This window comes from Rhipicephalus microplus, chromosome 6 (genome assembly GCF_043290135.1).
Source record: "Rhipicephalus microplus isolate Deutch F79 chromosome 6, USDA_Rmic, whole genome shotgun sequence".
NCBI classification, from domain to species: Eukaryota; Metazoa; Arthropoda; class Arachnida; order Ixodida; family Ixodidae; genus Rhipicephalus; species Rhipicephalus microplus.
The window spans coordinates 139,674,961-139,690,383 of NC_134705.1; the positions used below are offsets into that span (position 1 = coordinate 139,674,961).

At 47.5% G+C, this 15,423-nt stretch overlaps 1 protein-coding gene across 2 annotated transcripts in view; it reads left to right on the top strand.

The window, feature by feature from the left end:
* LOC119185858 (uncharacterized) overlaps positions 1–15,129 on the top strand; it is a 46,253-nt gene extending 31,124 nt beyond the window's left edge. For both annotated transcript variants that reach the window (XM_075866729.1, XM_075866728.1), the window contains exons 8-10: positions 960–1,026; positions 10,170–10,337; positions 14,763–15,129. In XM_075866729.1, the coding sequence (XP_075722844.1) occupies positions 960–1,026; positions 10,170–10,337; positions 14,763–14,836 (309 nt within the window). In that variant the 3' untranslated portion in view covers positions 14,837–15,129. The remainder of the gene's footprint in view (positions 1–959; positions 1,027–10,169; positions 10,338–14,762) is intronic.
* The last annotated feature ends 294 nt before the right edge of the window (positions 15,130–15,423 follow it).

The window sequence follows — 15,423 nt, forward strand, 5'->3', positions numbered from 1 at the left end:
CGCAGTTGAGCGGCGCAGATGTGCTTGTGGCTGGTAGAAACCCTTGGAAAGGTGCAGGAATGCTTGATAAGCAGGACGGCCATCCGAGGATGATCGTGAACAAAGCCTGCATAGCGAAGACAAGGTGGTTAGACATGCTGTTGTGAGCACTGCTCCCGTGTCCAGTTTGATAAGTAGGACGGCCATATGAGGATGATCGAGAACAAAGCCTGCATAGCGAAGACAAGGTGGTCAGGCATGCTATTGTTATAAAGGGGTTTGACTGAAGTTTGTTTTAGACAAACAGTTTATGCCATCAAGTTTTTATGACTCGTATTGCTCCACATTAACTGTAGAATGTGAATGACTATCTTGGTTTTGAAAAAAAACAGGTTTTTTTTTTCCTAACCTGCTCCAAATTTAGATTTTCATGCTTCAAAATCAACAGTTTGCTGTTCTAAAAATTGTTCCAAATGCTGATTGAGCTGTTGCACCCCTGCATAATTTGTGTGTTGATCAATTATTCCTTGTGATCTATCGCCGCTGTGGTGCTTGCAGTTCGTTTTCAAACAAACTGAATAAAAAAAAAAACGGGTGACGCAGAACTGAGATAGTCAGCATTAAGAGTACTCTGTCTGCATTATCTCCCGCAAGATCGTAAATTTGTCAGAAAATGAGTTTTTATAAATCGAAAAGTGAGGAGAAGATTGTTGAGTACGGCAGCCATAGTTGCTAGTAATTTGAACATAGTTTTTTTTTATTTCTCAGCTTTCATATTGGAAATGCTGATGAAAAGGGGGGAGAAGCTCAAGCTTATTGAAATGGAGTTTCTGCAAGTGTCTAACGTTTTTATTCTGCATTTCATGCTATATATGTGAATGCAAGTCATACCTTTCCTTAATATCTGAAGGCAGCTATCTAACAAGTATTAGCTTGAGACATCATTGACTTGATGGTCGCTCACACCCTTGCCTTTTCAGGATGGGCTGGCCGATTCAGATGAAGAAGACTTGGAGATGGAAGCCATGCATTTGTACGACGACGAAGGCAAGTGCTTTTCACATTGTTCTGTAGTTTGCTTGTGAGAACGATGCATTTGTTGCTGAATGCTGTGTAGGTCAACCAGCAACTCTAAATTTATAGCTGTCACCTCTTTGATACAGTAGTCTGTCGGCAAAGTGCTTTGTTGAAGGCGATAACAACTTTAATCATGCACATGGGAGCTTCTTACATGTGCCTTAGTAGACAGATGGCAGAGCATACACATTTCACTCAAGGTTGCCATAGCCTTGTTCATAAGTGGTCACAATTGAGGGAAAAAAAAACTAAATATTTTATTTTATTGTTCCTAGATTTATTATTGTGTTTAGGAATGCAGCAGCTAGCCTAATTAAGGTAATGTTAACATTACACAAAACATATTGAATTTTCATAAAGAGCTTGCAAGTCCGAAAATCGAATAGCTCTGGCTTGCCTTCTGGCACTGGCTGGCATAAGCAATGTCAAAGGGCAGGAATCTCTTGCTATTTCGAGCATGTTTGGGTGTACCCGGAGTTGGCATTCGGAAGACTTTTTAATCATGCCGAGCACCAAGTGCACCGAAAAGTGTACATAAGTAACATGAGCCTGCGACGCAAAAACGTGTTTTGTAGCTTGTGTATTGGAAAGTTTAAAAGCTGCATTTTTTTATTTAGCTGGTCCACCAGCACATCCTGGGTTTTTCAAGTAAGATGACCTTGCCGAAAATTGTAAAACAGAAGCGAAGCCGGTCAGGTCCTATTGCTAACAAGCGCAGTCAACTGCACAAATTTTGCGAGAAAGATTTGAAAGGCAAAAAATTCAAGACTACATGTCCACAGATGGGAAGGGGTGTGCCAGCAGCCCACCATGCATGGATTACTCCTATATGTGAAATTCCTTGTAACTGTGGCAAAGTTGCGCGTGCTCTGGCCCTTATCGCAGGCAAAGTGCATGGCTCACACTTCTCTGAGAAACACTGGCATGTGCATAGATGTGTACATGGTTGTCCATTGAAAGGAGAAACAAATTTGCATTGGAACCCCCCCCCCCCCCCTCGCATTTTGTTTGGTCAATCCTGGATAAGCCTCACAATGGATGTAAAACTGATAACAAAGCGCTGTACTGCTTTTCAGAACTGCTTTCTTTCAGCTTGTCGGGAGTAAAGGGGGGGGGAAGTAGGCAGTTCTCGGAATGCAGTATTGTAAGTCCTCGGCAGCCGTTACTGTGGAAAACCTTTGTGGAACGACTGTATATGCATTTCCAACTAAGTAAAGGCATGGGGTGCCTCCCTTGATAATTAAAGTGTGGTGACAGCTCTCAAATTGAAGTCTTGGAGTATGCACCAGCCCAGTCAACGGCAGACAATGGGAAAGCCAAGGAAGTCGTTTGCCAGTCCTTTGATGTAATGTACTTCACGTTTTCATGACTTTGTTAGCACTGCTACGCTGCCTGCTTTGTTTGGAGTTGCATAGTTGGTTATAGATTCACAGAACAGCACCTCTTGCTGCAGTGAAGCAATCTGTACAAGGAGGGTCACATGTGGTTACATTCTAGAGTTGTAATAACTCGGTAATGTTAGATTGCTTGTAATCAGTTACATTTTATAATTTTATAATATAATCAGTTACTTTTCAGAAACTGTAATATGCTGAAAAATTCAATGACATTCTTGTAATTGATTACAGGTAGTGACTTTTTTTTTTTTTTTTTCAAAATAAACTTGTAAGTAGCTTTCTACAGTAGCTTTTGTCCTGAAACTTGTGCAACTTCTTTGTAGAGGCTCCCATCAGAGCTTCTTTTTTTTTCACTTTTTCATTGGTCTTACCTGCAACACATTACCCGAGGATCGGCAACAGCAAAGCGTGACGCTTCTTAGAGGACATGGACACTAGCATCGAAGTAGTGCTCAACCACAGGCTGGTGTGCATGGTGTTCATACTTGATATCACCCTTCCCTCTAGCGCATGCATTGAGATAGTGTTTGGTGTAGCAGATTACCTTTTATGTGGAAACATGGAAGAATCTGCGACCACAACTTCGATAAACAACTCTCGTTGAAAAAAAGCTGTAACACTGCATCACAGCAGCCATGGTAAGCCACCCAGCCTTCACGCAAGCCTGCAGACCTCTCGACCATTCGAGCCGCAATGTTCAACTTGTGTTTTCATGTTATGCAAATAAAATTTTGAAGGAAAGTAATGCAACAGTAATTGATTAGCCTTCTATAATGATCGTTACTTTTTTGGGGCTGTACTTGACCTCTGTAATCAGCTGAATTTTAAAGTAATTTTGATCTGTTACTATTTTCTCCAGGGCTCACACGGGTCCTTCAAATAATTAAAACCCCTGAATTTGAAGAGCTCGTTTTAAGGCATTGAAAGTTGTAGAAGTTTCGAAAATTTCTTAAAATCCTTGAATTTTTCTTTAATAAACATTGTCACACATTTGACAGCGCAATGTTTGTGTTGCCGTAAATGTACCAGGTGAAATATCTAATTTGCCCATCATAAAAGAGTTAAGATCAGTAGCTCCCTCAAGGAACAGACATCATGGATTTTTGAAAACTCAAAAAGACAGGAGCAGGAGAAAGAGAAACGGAAATATAATCTTGCATTCAGGAGGAGGTGCGAAATGCTTACAAAAAAAAAGGGAACTTGAAGCTACTTGATTGATTGATTAAAACTTTATTTTTGTCCTGAGAAGACGCAGGGGAGACCCCGCGCCACCCAGCTAATCCCACGTTGGGACCGTCAAGCTGAGCTTGGCGGCCCGTTCACGGGCACTCTGGACGGCCAGAGTTTGATCCTTAAGTTCGGGGCTGCATAAAAGCGCAGCCCACGTGTCCTCGCTGAGGGTGGGGCCGATGGCTTCACATTCCCACAACACATGATTGAATGTGGCTAATAGTCCACAAGTGGGGCAATCCGCACTTGGATACCATTCAGCGTAGATGGCATGAAGAACCGCAGGGTTAGGATACGCACTGGCTTGCAATAGTCTTAGGGTGACTGCCTGCGCCCTGCACAAGGCCGGGTGTGAGAGAGGGAATACCCTTCTTGACAGATAGAAGTGCTTTATTTCGTTGAACGTAAGTAAGGGTTCCCAGCGAGGCAGAGGGACTGTGGAGGCAGCGCGGTCGGCGAGTCCTCGCCCGGCCTCGTGTGCGCCCTTGTTCGGGTTACAGGTAGAGCCCTCAATTGACCCCAGGTGAGCGGGAAACCAAGTGAGAGAATAGGGCGTGATACTCTTGACGCTTTGGAGAATGCGGAGGGCCTGAGGGGCTACCATCCTGGTTTCGTAGGCTTTGATAGCCGCCTTGGAGTCGCTGTATATTGACTCTCTGCGACTATCTAGCATAGCCAGCGCGATTGCAACCTGTTCGGCTATCACGGGCTTCGATGTGCGTGCTGTGGCGGAGCAAGTGAGCCTGGAATTGGAGTCGACGATGGAAACAGCGAATTCTTCTTGTTTGACATATGGCACAGCATCCACAAAGCTTGCATCAGTGGGGTTGCTACGGACGTGCTCGAGCAGAGCTCTATCCCTGGCCCTACGCCGACAGACGTTGTGCGCAGGGTGCATATTGCGGGGAATGGGTGCGATGCGCAGTTGAGACCTGATGTTTCTGGGAATCTGCATGGAATCAGGGCACTGGTCAATAGAGTTGAGGCCCAGATCATCGATTATCTTGCGGCCCGATTTGGTTCCGGAAAACCTGAGCAGCTGTGAGCGCTCTTGCGCTTCGATTATCTCTTCGAGTGTATTGTGAACACCGAGCTTGAAAGGTTTTCAGTGCGAGTGCTTACAGGCAAGCCGAGCGCGAGCTTGAAGACCTTTCTTAAGAGGGAATTGAGCTTACTTCTTTCTGCAACATGCCAATTATACATGGCCGCCGAGTACGAAAGGTGGCAGAGCACAAACGCATGTATGATGCAGATGAGATTGTCTTCCTTGATTTCGCGGTGTCTGTTGGTGATCCTCCGGATGTGGCCGAGAGCACTTTCCGTCTTGGTAATGATCTGTCTCAGTGCAGCTCCGTTAGCGCTGTTGGACTCTATATACATTCCCAATATTCGGAGCGAATCCACTCTTGGCACTGGGGACCTGTCAGTAGTGAAAAGCCGTATTTCACTCTGAGACGCAGGTTTCCAGTCGCGGTGGCCGCCGCCTCGGGGTCTTTTCTTGTAGAGCAGAAGTTCAGATTTCGTTGGGGAGCACTTGAGACCGGTGGGACGGAGGAAACGTTCGGTCACCTCGATTGCATGCTGCATGGCTTCCTCAACTTGACCGTTGCTCCCGCCGGTGCACCAGATGGTTATGTCATCTGTGTAGATGGTATGATTGATTCCTTGAATCTTCGCGAGTTCCTTGGAGAGCCCGATCATCACGATCTTAAATAGTGTTGGTGAAATAACTGAGCCCTGAGGCGTGCCACGTGAAACGAGGTTGATCTCTCGTGAGAAGTACCCTTCAATCTTGAGCTTGGTAGTTCTCTGGTAAAGAAAGGATCTCACAAAGTTGTAGACCCTCTTTCCTAGCCCTAGGCTGGCAATAGACTGGAGAATGAATTCGTGAGAAACGTTGTCAAAAGCCTTCTCCAGGTCTAATCCAAGGATGGCTCTGGTATATCCTGTGCTCCTGTCGATGATCTGATGCTTTATCAGCTTCATGGCACCCTGTGTCGAGAGACCAGCTCTGAAACCAATCATATTGTGGGTGTACATGTCATTGATCTTGAGGTGCACCTTGAGTCGGTTCAGAAGGGCGTGCCCTGCGACCTTACCGACGCAGGAAGTTAAGAAAATCGGTCTTAGATTATCTATTCCTGGTGCTTTACCAGGTTTCGGGATTAGAACTGTGCAGGCCGTCTTCCATTGTGCGGGATCCTCCCCACTGCGCCACACCTCATTAATCTTTTCCGTAAGGAATTCGATGGAGTCATCATCAAGGTTCTTGAGCATCTTATTGGTTATGCCATCAGGGCCAGGGGCGGATTTGGCATTTTGGGAAAAGAGAGCCTGCCGTATCTCGGCCACAGTATAGTCCTGGTCCAACTCCGGCACGTCGCACCCCGCAAAGTCCGGAAACTGTGTGGGTGCAGAGCTATCCGCGACTCGCAGATACCTGCCAAACGTATGTTGACAACCAATTCGTCCGGGGTAGAGTCGGTAGCAAGATGGATGGCTCGCGCGAGGGATCGCCTCTGACTGGACCTGGTGCTGCCCTGATCGAGGTGTTTGAGAAGACCCCAGCTCTTCCCAGATCTGAGCTGACCCTCGATGCTCTCACAGAGCTCTTGCCATTGTTGTTTACAGAAGGTTTTGCAGTGCTCCTCGATCGCCCTGTTAACCTCGGAAACCTTCTTGCGGAGCCTCCTGTTATGCTTCTGTCCCTTCCACCTCGTGAGTAGGGCTTGCTTGGCTTCTAGTAGGTGTGCCAACCTGCTGTCCATGTTTTCAACATTGAGGTCAGTGACGACCTCCTTGGTCGCTGCCGTGGCGTCATCTCCGATTCCTTTGTACCATCCTTCAAAGTCTGTCCCAGTCGTCGGTGCTCTCTCAGCTCTGACTTCGCGAAAAACGTCCCAGTCGACCACCTTGAATTTTTTTCGTCCTAAAGCAGGCAATCGGGAAGGATACCTCGATGATGTAGTGGTCACTTCCGAGGTCTAGAGCGGTGTTGACCCATTTGACCCCATCTATATTCTTCACAAAAATTAGGTCCGGGGTGGTATCCCTACATATGGAGTTAACTCTCCTAGTGGGGAAATCCTTGTCAGTTATAAGCGTCAAGTCGGCTTCTGTCGCAGTCTGCCATAGCTCGCGTCCTTTTGGGGTATCATACATGTATCCCCACACGCTGTGTGGGGAGTTGAAATCCCCTACAACTACAAGGGGGTAACTACTGGCCATGCTCACAGCCCTTTTGAGGAGAGAGTTTGCTCTCGCCCTGCGATAACTGGGACTGCAGTATACGTTGAGAATAAAAAGGCTATTTCTTCGAAGACGCTTCTTGGGTGAGTTCATTATAATTTCAGTCATTACGTACTCAATGCCATCGGCAACTGCACCGAGGTCACGGGATAGGTAATTGTACCTTTTGCTGATAAGTGTGGCAACTCCCCTACCTCCTGAATGTGATGACGCTACTAGGTAACCCGGGAGTTAGATGGGGGTGCCAGACGCAACTTCCTGAACAGTGGTGATTTGGGGGCTAAACATCGAGAGTTCTTAAATATTGCTGTAGAATGGGCTTTTTGTGAGTAAACTCGCCACAGTGCCATTGCCAGATTCTGAAGTTTTCGTCCACACTATCCATGTTTAGGCTGAGGGGATGGTTGAGCAGCTATAGCAGCCCGGAGGATCGCGCCCTCAGTCGGTGGCGCTAGTACATTGCGTTGTGCTGGGACCTGCAAAAGGGTCGGACCGGGGTCTCTTCTCGCATCGACTTCTTCTAACTTGCTTATGCGCTCACTCAGTGCTCCTAATCCCATCTTGGGGTGCGCCACGGCTTCTTGAATTTTCGCTAACGTAGCCTGCATGTTCACAAAGGAAACCTTGAGTTCCGACAGTAAGTTTACCGCCTCTTCTTCTTGTGTTCTCAACCGCTCGGCGCTTGGTTCCGCTAGGCCTATGAAGTGCCTCAGACGTATCTATGGCGACCGGGGTTGGGGCGGGCTGCGCCGAAGGCGGCGAGGACGCGAGCTTTTTAATCTTCGCCATCTCCGCTGCTAGCCTGCTCATTTCTTGCTTAAGGTACACGTTTTCTTTCCTCAGCTGCTCGTTAGCTCCTCGCATCTCGTCGAGCTCACTTGCGTGGGGAGAACCGCGATTCGATTTGTCACCTCTAGGAGACTCGCGTCTTCCTCGGGCTTTGTCGGCCCAGGAGAGCGTCGGCTTCTTGCTGTTAGAGGTGGTGGGGTGCGGGAGTGGGACCTGGTCGGCCCCGAGGAAACGTGCCCCGGCTTTGAGTTGGAGCGAGGCTGAGAAGGAACTTCCTCACGCACGTTCTGTCGACCTGGAGCGCGAGCCGGAACATCCCTTGGAGGCACCACGGCGCCTGGATCTGGAGCGGCCTCCCGAGCGTCCCCTGGAACAGGGGCGTCCTCTGCGCTGAGCATCCGTGGTGGGTGACGAAGACTGGAACTCGTCCGCAGTGTCGAGGTGACGTCGCGGGGATGGTGACGCAGCACCGCCATTCTGGCATGCTCACTGCGACGACGGCGGAAAATGTACGGGATCTTGAACCTTTTAGCACAGTCTTTGCTAGCCGTGAGATGCTGGCCACCACAGAGTTTGCACTTGGGAGTACACACATGTTGCTTGTCAGGGCTTGCGGCACCACATCCTCGGCAAATCGTGCGACCGGGAGTGGGGCACACGTCAGCGCGATGACTAAGACGGCCGCACGCATAACACACGTCGATTTGCTTGCGATAGAGTGAGCACTGCTTCAGCACTGGTCCATACCTGACAAAGTGCGGTACACGATACCCGTCCAAAGCGATGATGACCGTGCCAGTTTGGGCTATTCTCTTGGCTGCTAAGGCGAGTGGATTATTTGTGTTGACAATCTTCGCATCGATGACGTCAGGGCAGTCTTATCTTGAAGTGGGACGTTGCGAATCACCCCTTTGCAAGTGGAGTGTGGGGCAGTCTCATAGGCACTTAGCTCGTGCACCTTGCCTGAAATGAGTATTTGCTTCATCCGAGCGTATCGGTCTGCGTTTTCACGCTTGGGAGTACTGGCAACCATAATATTTTTCTGCAGATTCGGGCATAGAGTATCCTGGGACAAATATTCCTGGCTTATGCCAGCGGCAACTAGTATTGCGTCAGCCACCGTAGCTGCGCCGATTTTCGAGATATTGAGTCCACCTCTCGGCTGGATCACAATCTTGATGTCATCTTGAGGAAGGGAGGGCATCTTTCCCGCCCGTATTACTTTGGACTTCAGCGCAGCGCCTCTCGATTTGCCGTGGCGTGCGCCGGGCTGCGACGATGGCGTGTTAGTCAGCAGTGCGTGTCTTGGCGCCAGCTCTTCTGGCCCCAGCGGACTGCCAACCTTTCTCTTGGGTAAACTCTTCTTCTGAAATATCCTCTCCGTGCACTTCATACTCTATCGTGAGCAAATAATTCCGCGCACTGGGCCTCCGAAGGGCCGGCCGCAAGCGAGAACAAGCCCAGCAAAAGCGCGGTCTCCCGAGCCACTTGTTAGGGTTAAAGAGGGCACCGCTCCACAGGAAAAGAAATTGTTCCTAACTTGACAAAAACTCACTCACCGTGGTCAAATATGGTATCGGTAGGTTCCTGATGACTTCTCGGAATCGATGCGAGCAACAGTTCATGAACACTTGAAGAAAAAACTCAAGAAACACAGATTTACTAGTTGCGCGTCCACAGGAGCCGTACGAACGCAGCCTCCCATTTCGCGTCTCTTCTTGAAGCTGCTTTTCAGGAATTCGCCGCTACAGCAGACTTGTATGCGAAAAATGCAGAGACAATTAAGGACTTGATGTGCATCATCATGCCAAATCTCCTTAGGAAGACTGTCAAGAGCAAGCAGCAGAAAATAGTGGATATTGATATGAACATACGGAAAAAGCGACAAGGCGTTGCGTAATTTGTTGCATAGTTTTTCGTATCCGAGTACAAGTTTGCAACTTGTGTCATACTGAAACTGATTACCTATTCAAGTTTGAAAAACTATGATTGAAAGTTGTCTGATAAGAAAATATCATTGGAGCCATGTTTCCGACATCTGCTCCAGTGATGTTACCCCTTTTTGATGAATTCTAGTTATTTCAAGCCTTTATCTTCCACTGAAAACGTGTTAATTGGGTTTTTAACGGACAATGGGGTCCTTGAAATTTTGCACACATAGCTTTGAAAGTCTTTGAAAACCCTTGAATTTTTGTCATGTAAACAAGTATGGAGCCTGTTTCTGTAACGTGTGCAGGTCTGGTGTATTTATCTTGAATAACTTTGCGTTTATGTGAATTCTGATACTGTCATATTTGTTCAAATATTCGAAGTGTGCGAGTATTCGCACAGGCCTGACGAAGAAGTACTATACTTCTATGTCCCTTTCTTGAGCGAATTGCATAAATATAAATTGCTTGTGGTAAGCTATACCTTTCGTGTTCGCCCACTTTTCCGCTTTCTCTGCAGAGGGCTTCTTCGACTTGCCAGAGGAGTTCAAACTGGAGGACAAGCACTTCGAGGTGTTTAGAGACCTGCGTGGCGTGAGGCTGCATCTTAGGCGCAGCGTGGGAGTTGTTTCACCGATGCCCCCGCTGATTCCACCCCCGCCCGTGCTGGACTTGGGCTACATGGAAGGTGAGCACTCGAAAAATCGCTTTTCTAGGCTGAGTGCTGAGGCTGTTTCAGAATGGAGACATTGTATTTAGTGTCACAGCAAGCGTAAGGTCACTTCAAAAATATTGTTCACTGTGCTAATGCGTGTGGACGGCCGTGCTTGCTTGTGTTGTCGTGGCACACTCACTCTGGGTGATGCTGACGCTGGTGCATGTTCGTAAAAACTACCTGTGTCATAAAAATGTTTCTGCATATGGCAACCTGGAATTCCGAAACTACTGTGAAATCTCATGGGATCTTCGGCTGGCGGCATCGATGGTGTTTTCTGTGTACTCATGCGGTGCCATACGTTCAGCTGGGCACCACGCGTGCAGTGCCGTATGTTTGGCTAGACTGGCCAGGACACGAGTGCAAGCCACCGTGGTACTGCGGACGTCCACCATGGAGCGTGGTGCAATTCCACCAGCCTTTGCGCGCTGGCAGACGGCGCGGTGATGATGCATCATTGTAGGCGAAATTTGCTGCTGGAGCTGCTGCGTAACACGACTCGACGGGACGGAAAACGTGCGTGCGTGTACATCGTCCGAGTATGCTCGCCCAAAGCTACTTTTGCTGCCAGGATTTTACTGGACACCAATAGCGATACGAGAATTCCCGTAACCCTTGTCGACTTGGTGCAGAATCGAGACAGCACAACCTTTTGGAGAACGGACTCGCACTTACTGGACACGTAGCGTGTCGCGAGTGTCTCTCATTGTTTGATTTTTTGTTGTTTGCTCTCTCATTACCAGTGAAAACAGGACGCTGAAAATTGTCATCTGCGAAATGGCATCTTGCAAACAGCGCTGCTATTGCAGATTTGTTCACACGTTCGTGTGGCCCGTAGTGAGGCTTTCTATGCTCCTGCCACAAATCTAGCAAGCTCTATGTCCGATTTCATGGTGCACTTTTGTGGAAGTTTAGTACATCGCATCAGACAGTCGCATTCACTTTGCCTATGTTACGACTATCATTTTTCTTCCTTGAAGTTTATCACTTGATGTAAATATGTATTAGTGCAGTCTTCTGAAATGTCGAAAGAAGAGGGTGATATATTAGTGATATAACATGCGCAAGGGTTTCTCCTGACCACCCTTAGTTGTCCACATCGGCAGAACAGTGGTTTCAGTGCTTGGCAGTTGACCCAAAGGTCGCAGTTTTGAACCCGGTCGTGGCGGTCAGATTTCAACGGAGATGAAATGGTTCAGGCTGGTGGTTGAAATTTCCGCAGCACTCCACTACGTCATGCTTCAATGTCATATCTCGATTTTGGCACATACGTTCAAGATGATTCTTATTATTATCATAACCATCTCCAGCTAATCCTTGGTAGTACAGTAAAAGCTCGTTAATTCGAATTCCACGGGAACGCTGAGCAATTTCGAATTAAACAAAATTCGAAATAATGAAAGTGAGCAAAAATGGGTGGATTTCGGGGGTGGGGTCACGAAAAATATTTATTGGCCAAAAAAGTCGGTGATGACCATCTGCTTCTTTTCTCTGAATGCCACAGCTGCGGCTCTCTGTTCCAGCGCGCGGACGCGGCGCAGGGAATCCTCTTCACCCTCTTCAAAGCTGAAGAAGAGACCCGCCACATTAAGTGCCTCCATCACCGCAGAAGCTGACGGGCGCACAGGCGCTTCGTCATTTTCGTCTTCCTCACCTTCTGCCTCTTCAGCATCAGGCTGTGCACCGGCTACTTGAGCGATAATGTCCTCATCAGTCAGGGCACCACACACCGATGCACCGGTGTCAACTTCAACATAATCGGCAAAATGTACGCCCCGAAGAGTGTGGCGCAATGCCACTGGCATGAGCTCCTCAGCCCCATCCACGTCGATGTCACAACTATCCTGCGCACTTCCAGCTGCAAATCCACTGTGGCGGAAACAGTTTGCGATGTGGTTTCGGTCACCTGTTCCCATGCGCGCACCAACATGTGCATGGCAGTGAGCAGCGTAATGCCGAAGTCCTTCCTGTCGCCCGCGCACAAAATCATTCTCTCCAGCACGTGACGCCTATAAAAGCACTTAATGTTCCTTATCATACCCTGGTCGATTGGCTGTAGGGCCGCAGTCGTAATTGCCGGAAGGGACACCAACTTAGTTGCTCTCAGCTCAACGTCGACTTTGTGCGCCGAACAGTTGTCGACGACAAGAAGAGCGCGTCTGCCGCCCAGTTCCATTCGCCTGTCGAATTTCAGTAGCCACTTCCTGAATAGGTCACCTGTCATCCATGCTTTCTTGTTTGCGGCGTACTCCGTCGGCAGTGAGCGAATGTTTTTGAAGCACCGTGGCTTGAGTGCTTTGCCAATCTCAAAAAGGGGGACCTTTTCCGTGCCGGTCATATTTGCGGCGACCAGAACAGTGACACGCTCTTTGCTGCGCTTGCCGCCGGCACAGCTGTCTCCGTTGTAGGTGATCGTCTTGTCTGGCTGCAACTTGAAAAATAACGCTGTCTCGTCAGCGTTAAACACATCCTGTGGTGAGTAACTCTCCAAGTACTGCTGCAGGGTGTCGCTTCTTCAAGTAGCGCATGTATCGGCGTCCACTTCCTTTGCCTCGCCGGATAACGTGCGGAATACGAGATTGTGCCGCTCCCTGAAACGATGAAACCATCCCTCGGAGGCGACAAAGTCTTCAATATCCAAGCGCAGGGTGAAATCGGCTGACTTGGCCATGATGATAGGGCCACTCAATGCGATACTCTGGGCTCTCATTTCTTTAACCCAGATAATCGAAGCTGACTCTACTTTTGGGAACTTCGCTATCCTTAGCCTTTTTCGACTGGTGCCAAAATCCTCGGCTTCATAGGCGTTTTCAATGGCCGTCCTGTTGCGTATTTAGGTTAACAACGTGCTTGGAGGTATGCCGTGCTTCCTCGCAATTTCGTATTTGCTCGAGTTCCCTTGGTCAACCTCTCGCAAAATCTCCACCTGCTCCTTGACAGTCTTCGCGCAGTAGTTTCCTTGCGGCATCTTGCAACTTCGAAGCGGAATAAGACGGCTTGACGGCGTGAACGAACAACGTGCTCGAGGAACAAAGTGACGCTGCCGGGAGCGGCCTAGGACTGCTAGGACTAGTCCGCCGACTCCTCAGCGTCCCGTGGGTCCCGTGTACAAGTGGCGCCAGGCGCTGAGATAACGGGAGGGCTACGGGAAAAAAAAAAAAAAAATGCTCCCTAGATTTTGGATGCCATACTTTGCTCGCCCTTTGCTTGGACGCCACTTGAAGCTTGAAAAAACTGGTCGTGCCACCTATCATTCGACCGCAAAAGCTTTCACTAGTGTTTGACGATGATGACGCTCGGCGGCGCGCGCTTCGAATTATCCGTAGAGGCAGCAATTTCTGTTCGAATTAACGAATCGTTTTACACATGGTCTCCTATGCACTGCGGACTGGACTGCGGCGACCATTTCGAATTATCCGAAATTTCGAATTGATGAGGTGTGAATTAACGAGCTTTCACTGTACATTTTATTTGTCCCTCATTGAAAAAATTTGTCACAAACTTATACCTACATGTTCATGTCTCTGTTTTTATCACAATATGCATCCTGTTCATTGTACTCCCATGAGATCAAAGGCATCTAGTACTAGAATTTGGTCCTCTGCAACTGTGTCTTTGAAGTCGGAATAATGCATTCGCATTCCAACAGAATGACATGATTACTGTGGTCACGAGGTCAGTGGCATTATATAGGGGTGTGATACGATAGAAAGTGTGACATTGTGTGTTACAGTGCTGAAACGCCTGAATAAAAGCTTACGGTGGCGATAACGTGGGTGTAAGTTGTCCCTCATGCATTGTCACCACAAGGTGCGAATTGTGATGCGTTGTCTTGTCAAACTTTTGTGCTTTAATTGTGAGGCACACCATATTATGAGGCACACCGTAAAATCTTGTTCTATGTTAAAAAGCATTTTTTTTGGTAAGTACATGGAATTATGGCGTAACAATATATGCTTATTTACTAGTAGTCGGACTTTAAATAGTACATGTACAATTTGCTATTAGTGGTATTAACTGCGAGGCAACGAATGATACACTATTTTTGATGTCGATTCCAGAATATAACACGTTGAGCCACTCAGCAATGATGGGTATGTCTTCAGCAAAGCTTACTTTCTGCAAAAATATGTGCGTATTGAAGAGAAGTGAAATCTCTCTCTGAATATGGTGAAGGTTAAATGAGTCCAAATCTGTTTTTATTGCTCTTTCATAGAAAGGTCTTGTTCTGAAAGGTAGACTGTGTGCCTGAAGGAGAAAATGATGCAGCTGACTTTATGGGACACCTCATTATAAATCATGTCACCCCGAGATGACTAAACTCTAATGTAGCCTCAATTCAAAGCTGCGAGTAAAATTTTCTTGGTATGTGTTCATTCTCATGCACCATTTCCACAGATGGCTTTGTGGACCTGGAGGCAATTGACAAGCCTGTCCCACAAAGCGTACTTCAGTGCGTGCCTCTGGACTGAGCAAGTTCCACGTCGGTGCTTTCAATCTGCGACTGTCTGCCCACGTCTGTGCCTGGTCAACTGAGCTATGTACAGAGTGCAGATTTCAAGTCATTTTTTTATCTTTTATTTGACAGGCAGCACATAATAGGGGCTCCAAGCATTCTGCACCAAAGCAAATATAATCTGGCAGCTTGGATTGTGTGCCGTGTCTGCCTCCTTACCTTTTATGTCCCTCTGACGAACACTTTGCTGTGAACTTTAGCTGTAAGAACATACCAATACATAGTGTAAATAAAGTGTTTAAAAACTAAGCAGCGTACTCTGTCTAAATGGAAGATCATCTATGCGGATATGTCCAAAGTCTCTTCCCTTTCTACAAGATCTGTCAACCTTACTTTGAGTGAAATCTCCTTTTCTGATTTGCATGGTTAATAATGCAATAAAAGTTTATGCAACGTCTGCGTAATCCCAGTGTTTGCCAGATTGAGAAATTTACCTTTACTGACTTGCATATTCATTCTACCATAATGGAGCACTCCTTGAGCTTCTAAACCTGTAAAGCTTAGAAAAAGATGTCTCATCATTTGTGGGTCGCTCATCTAAAT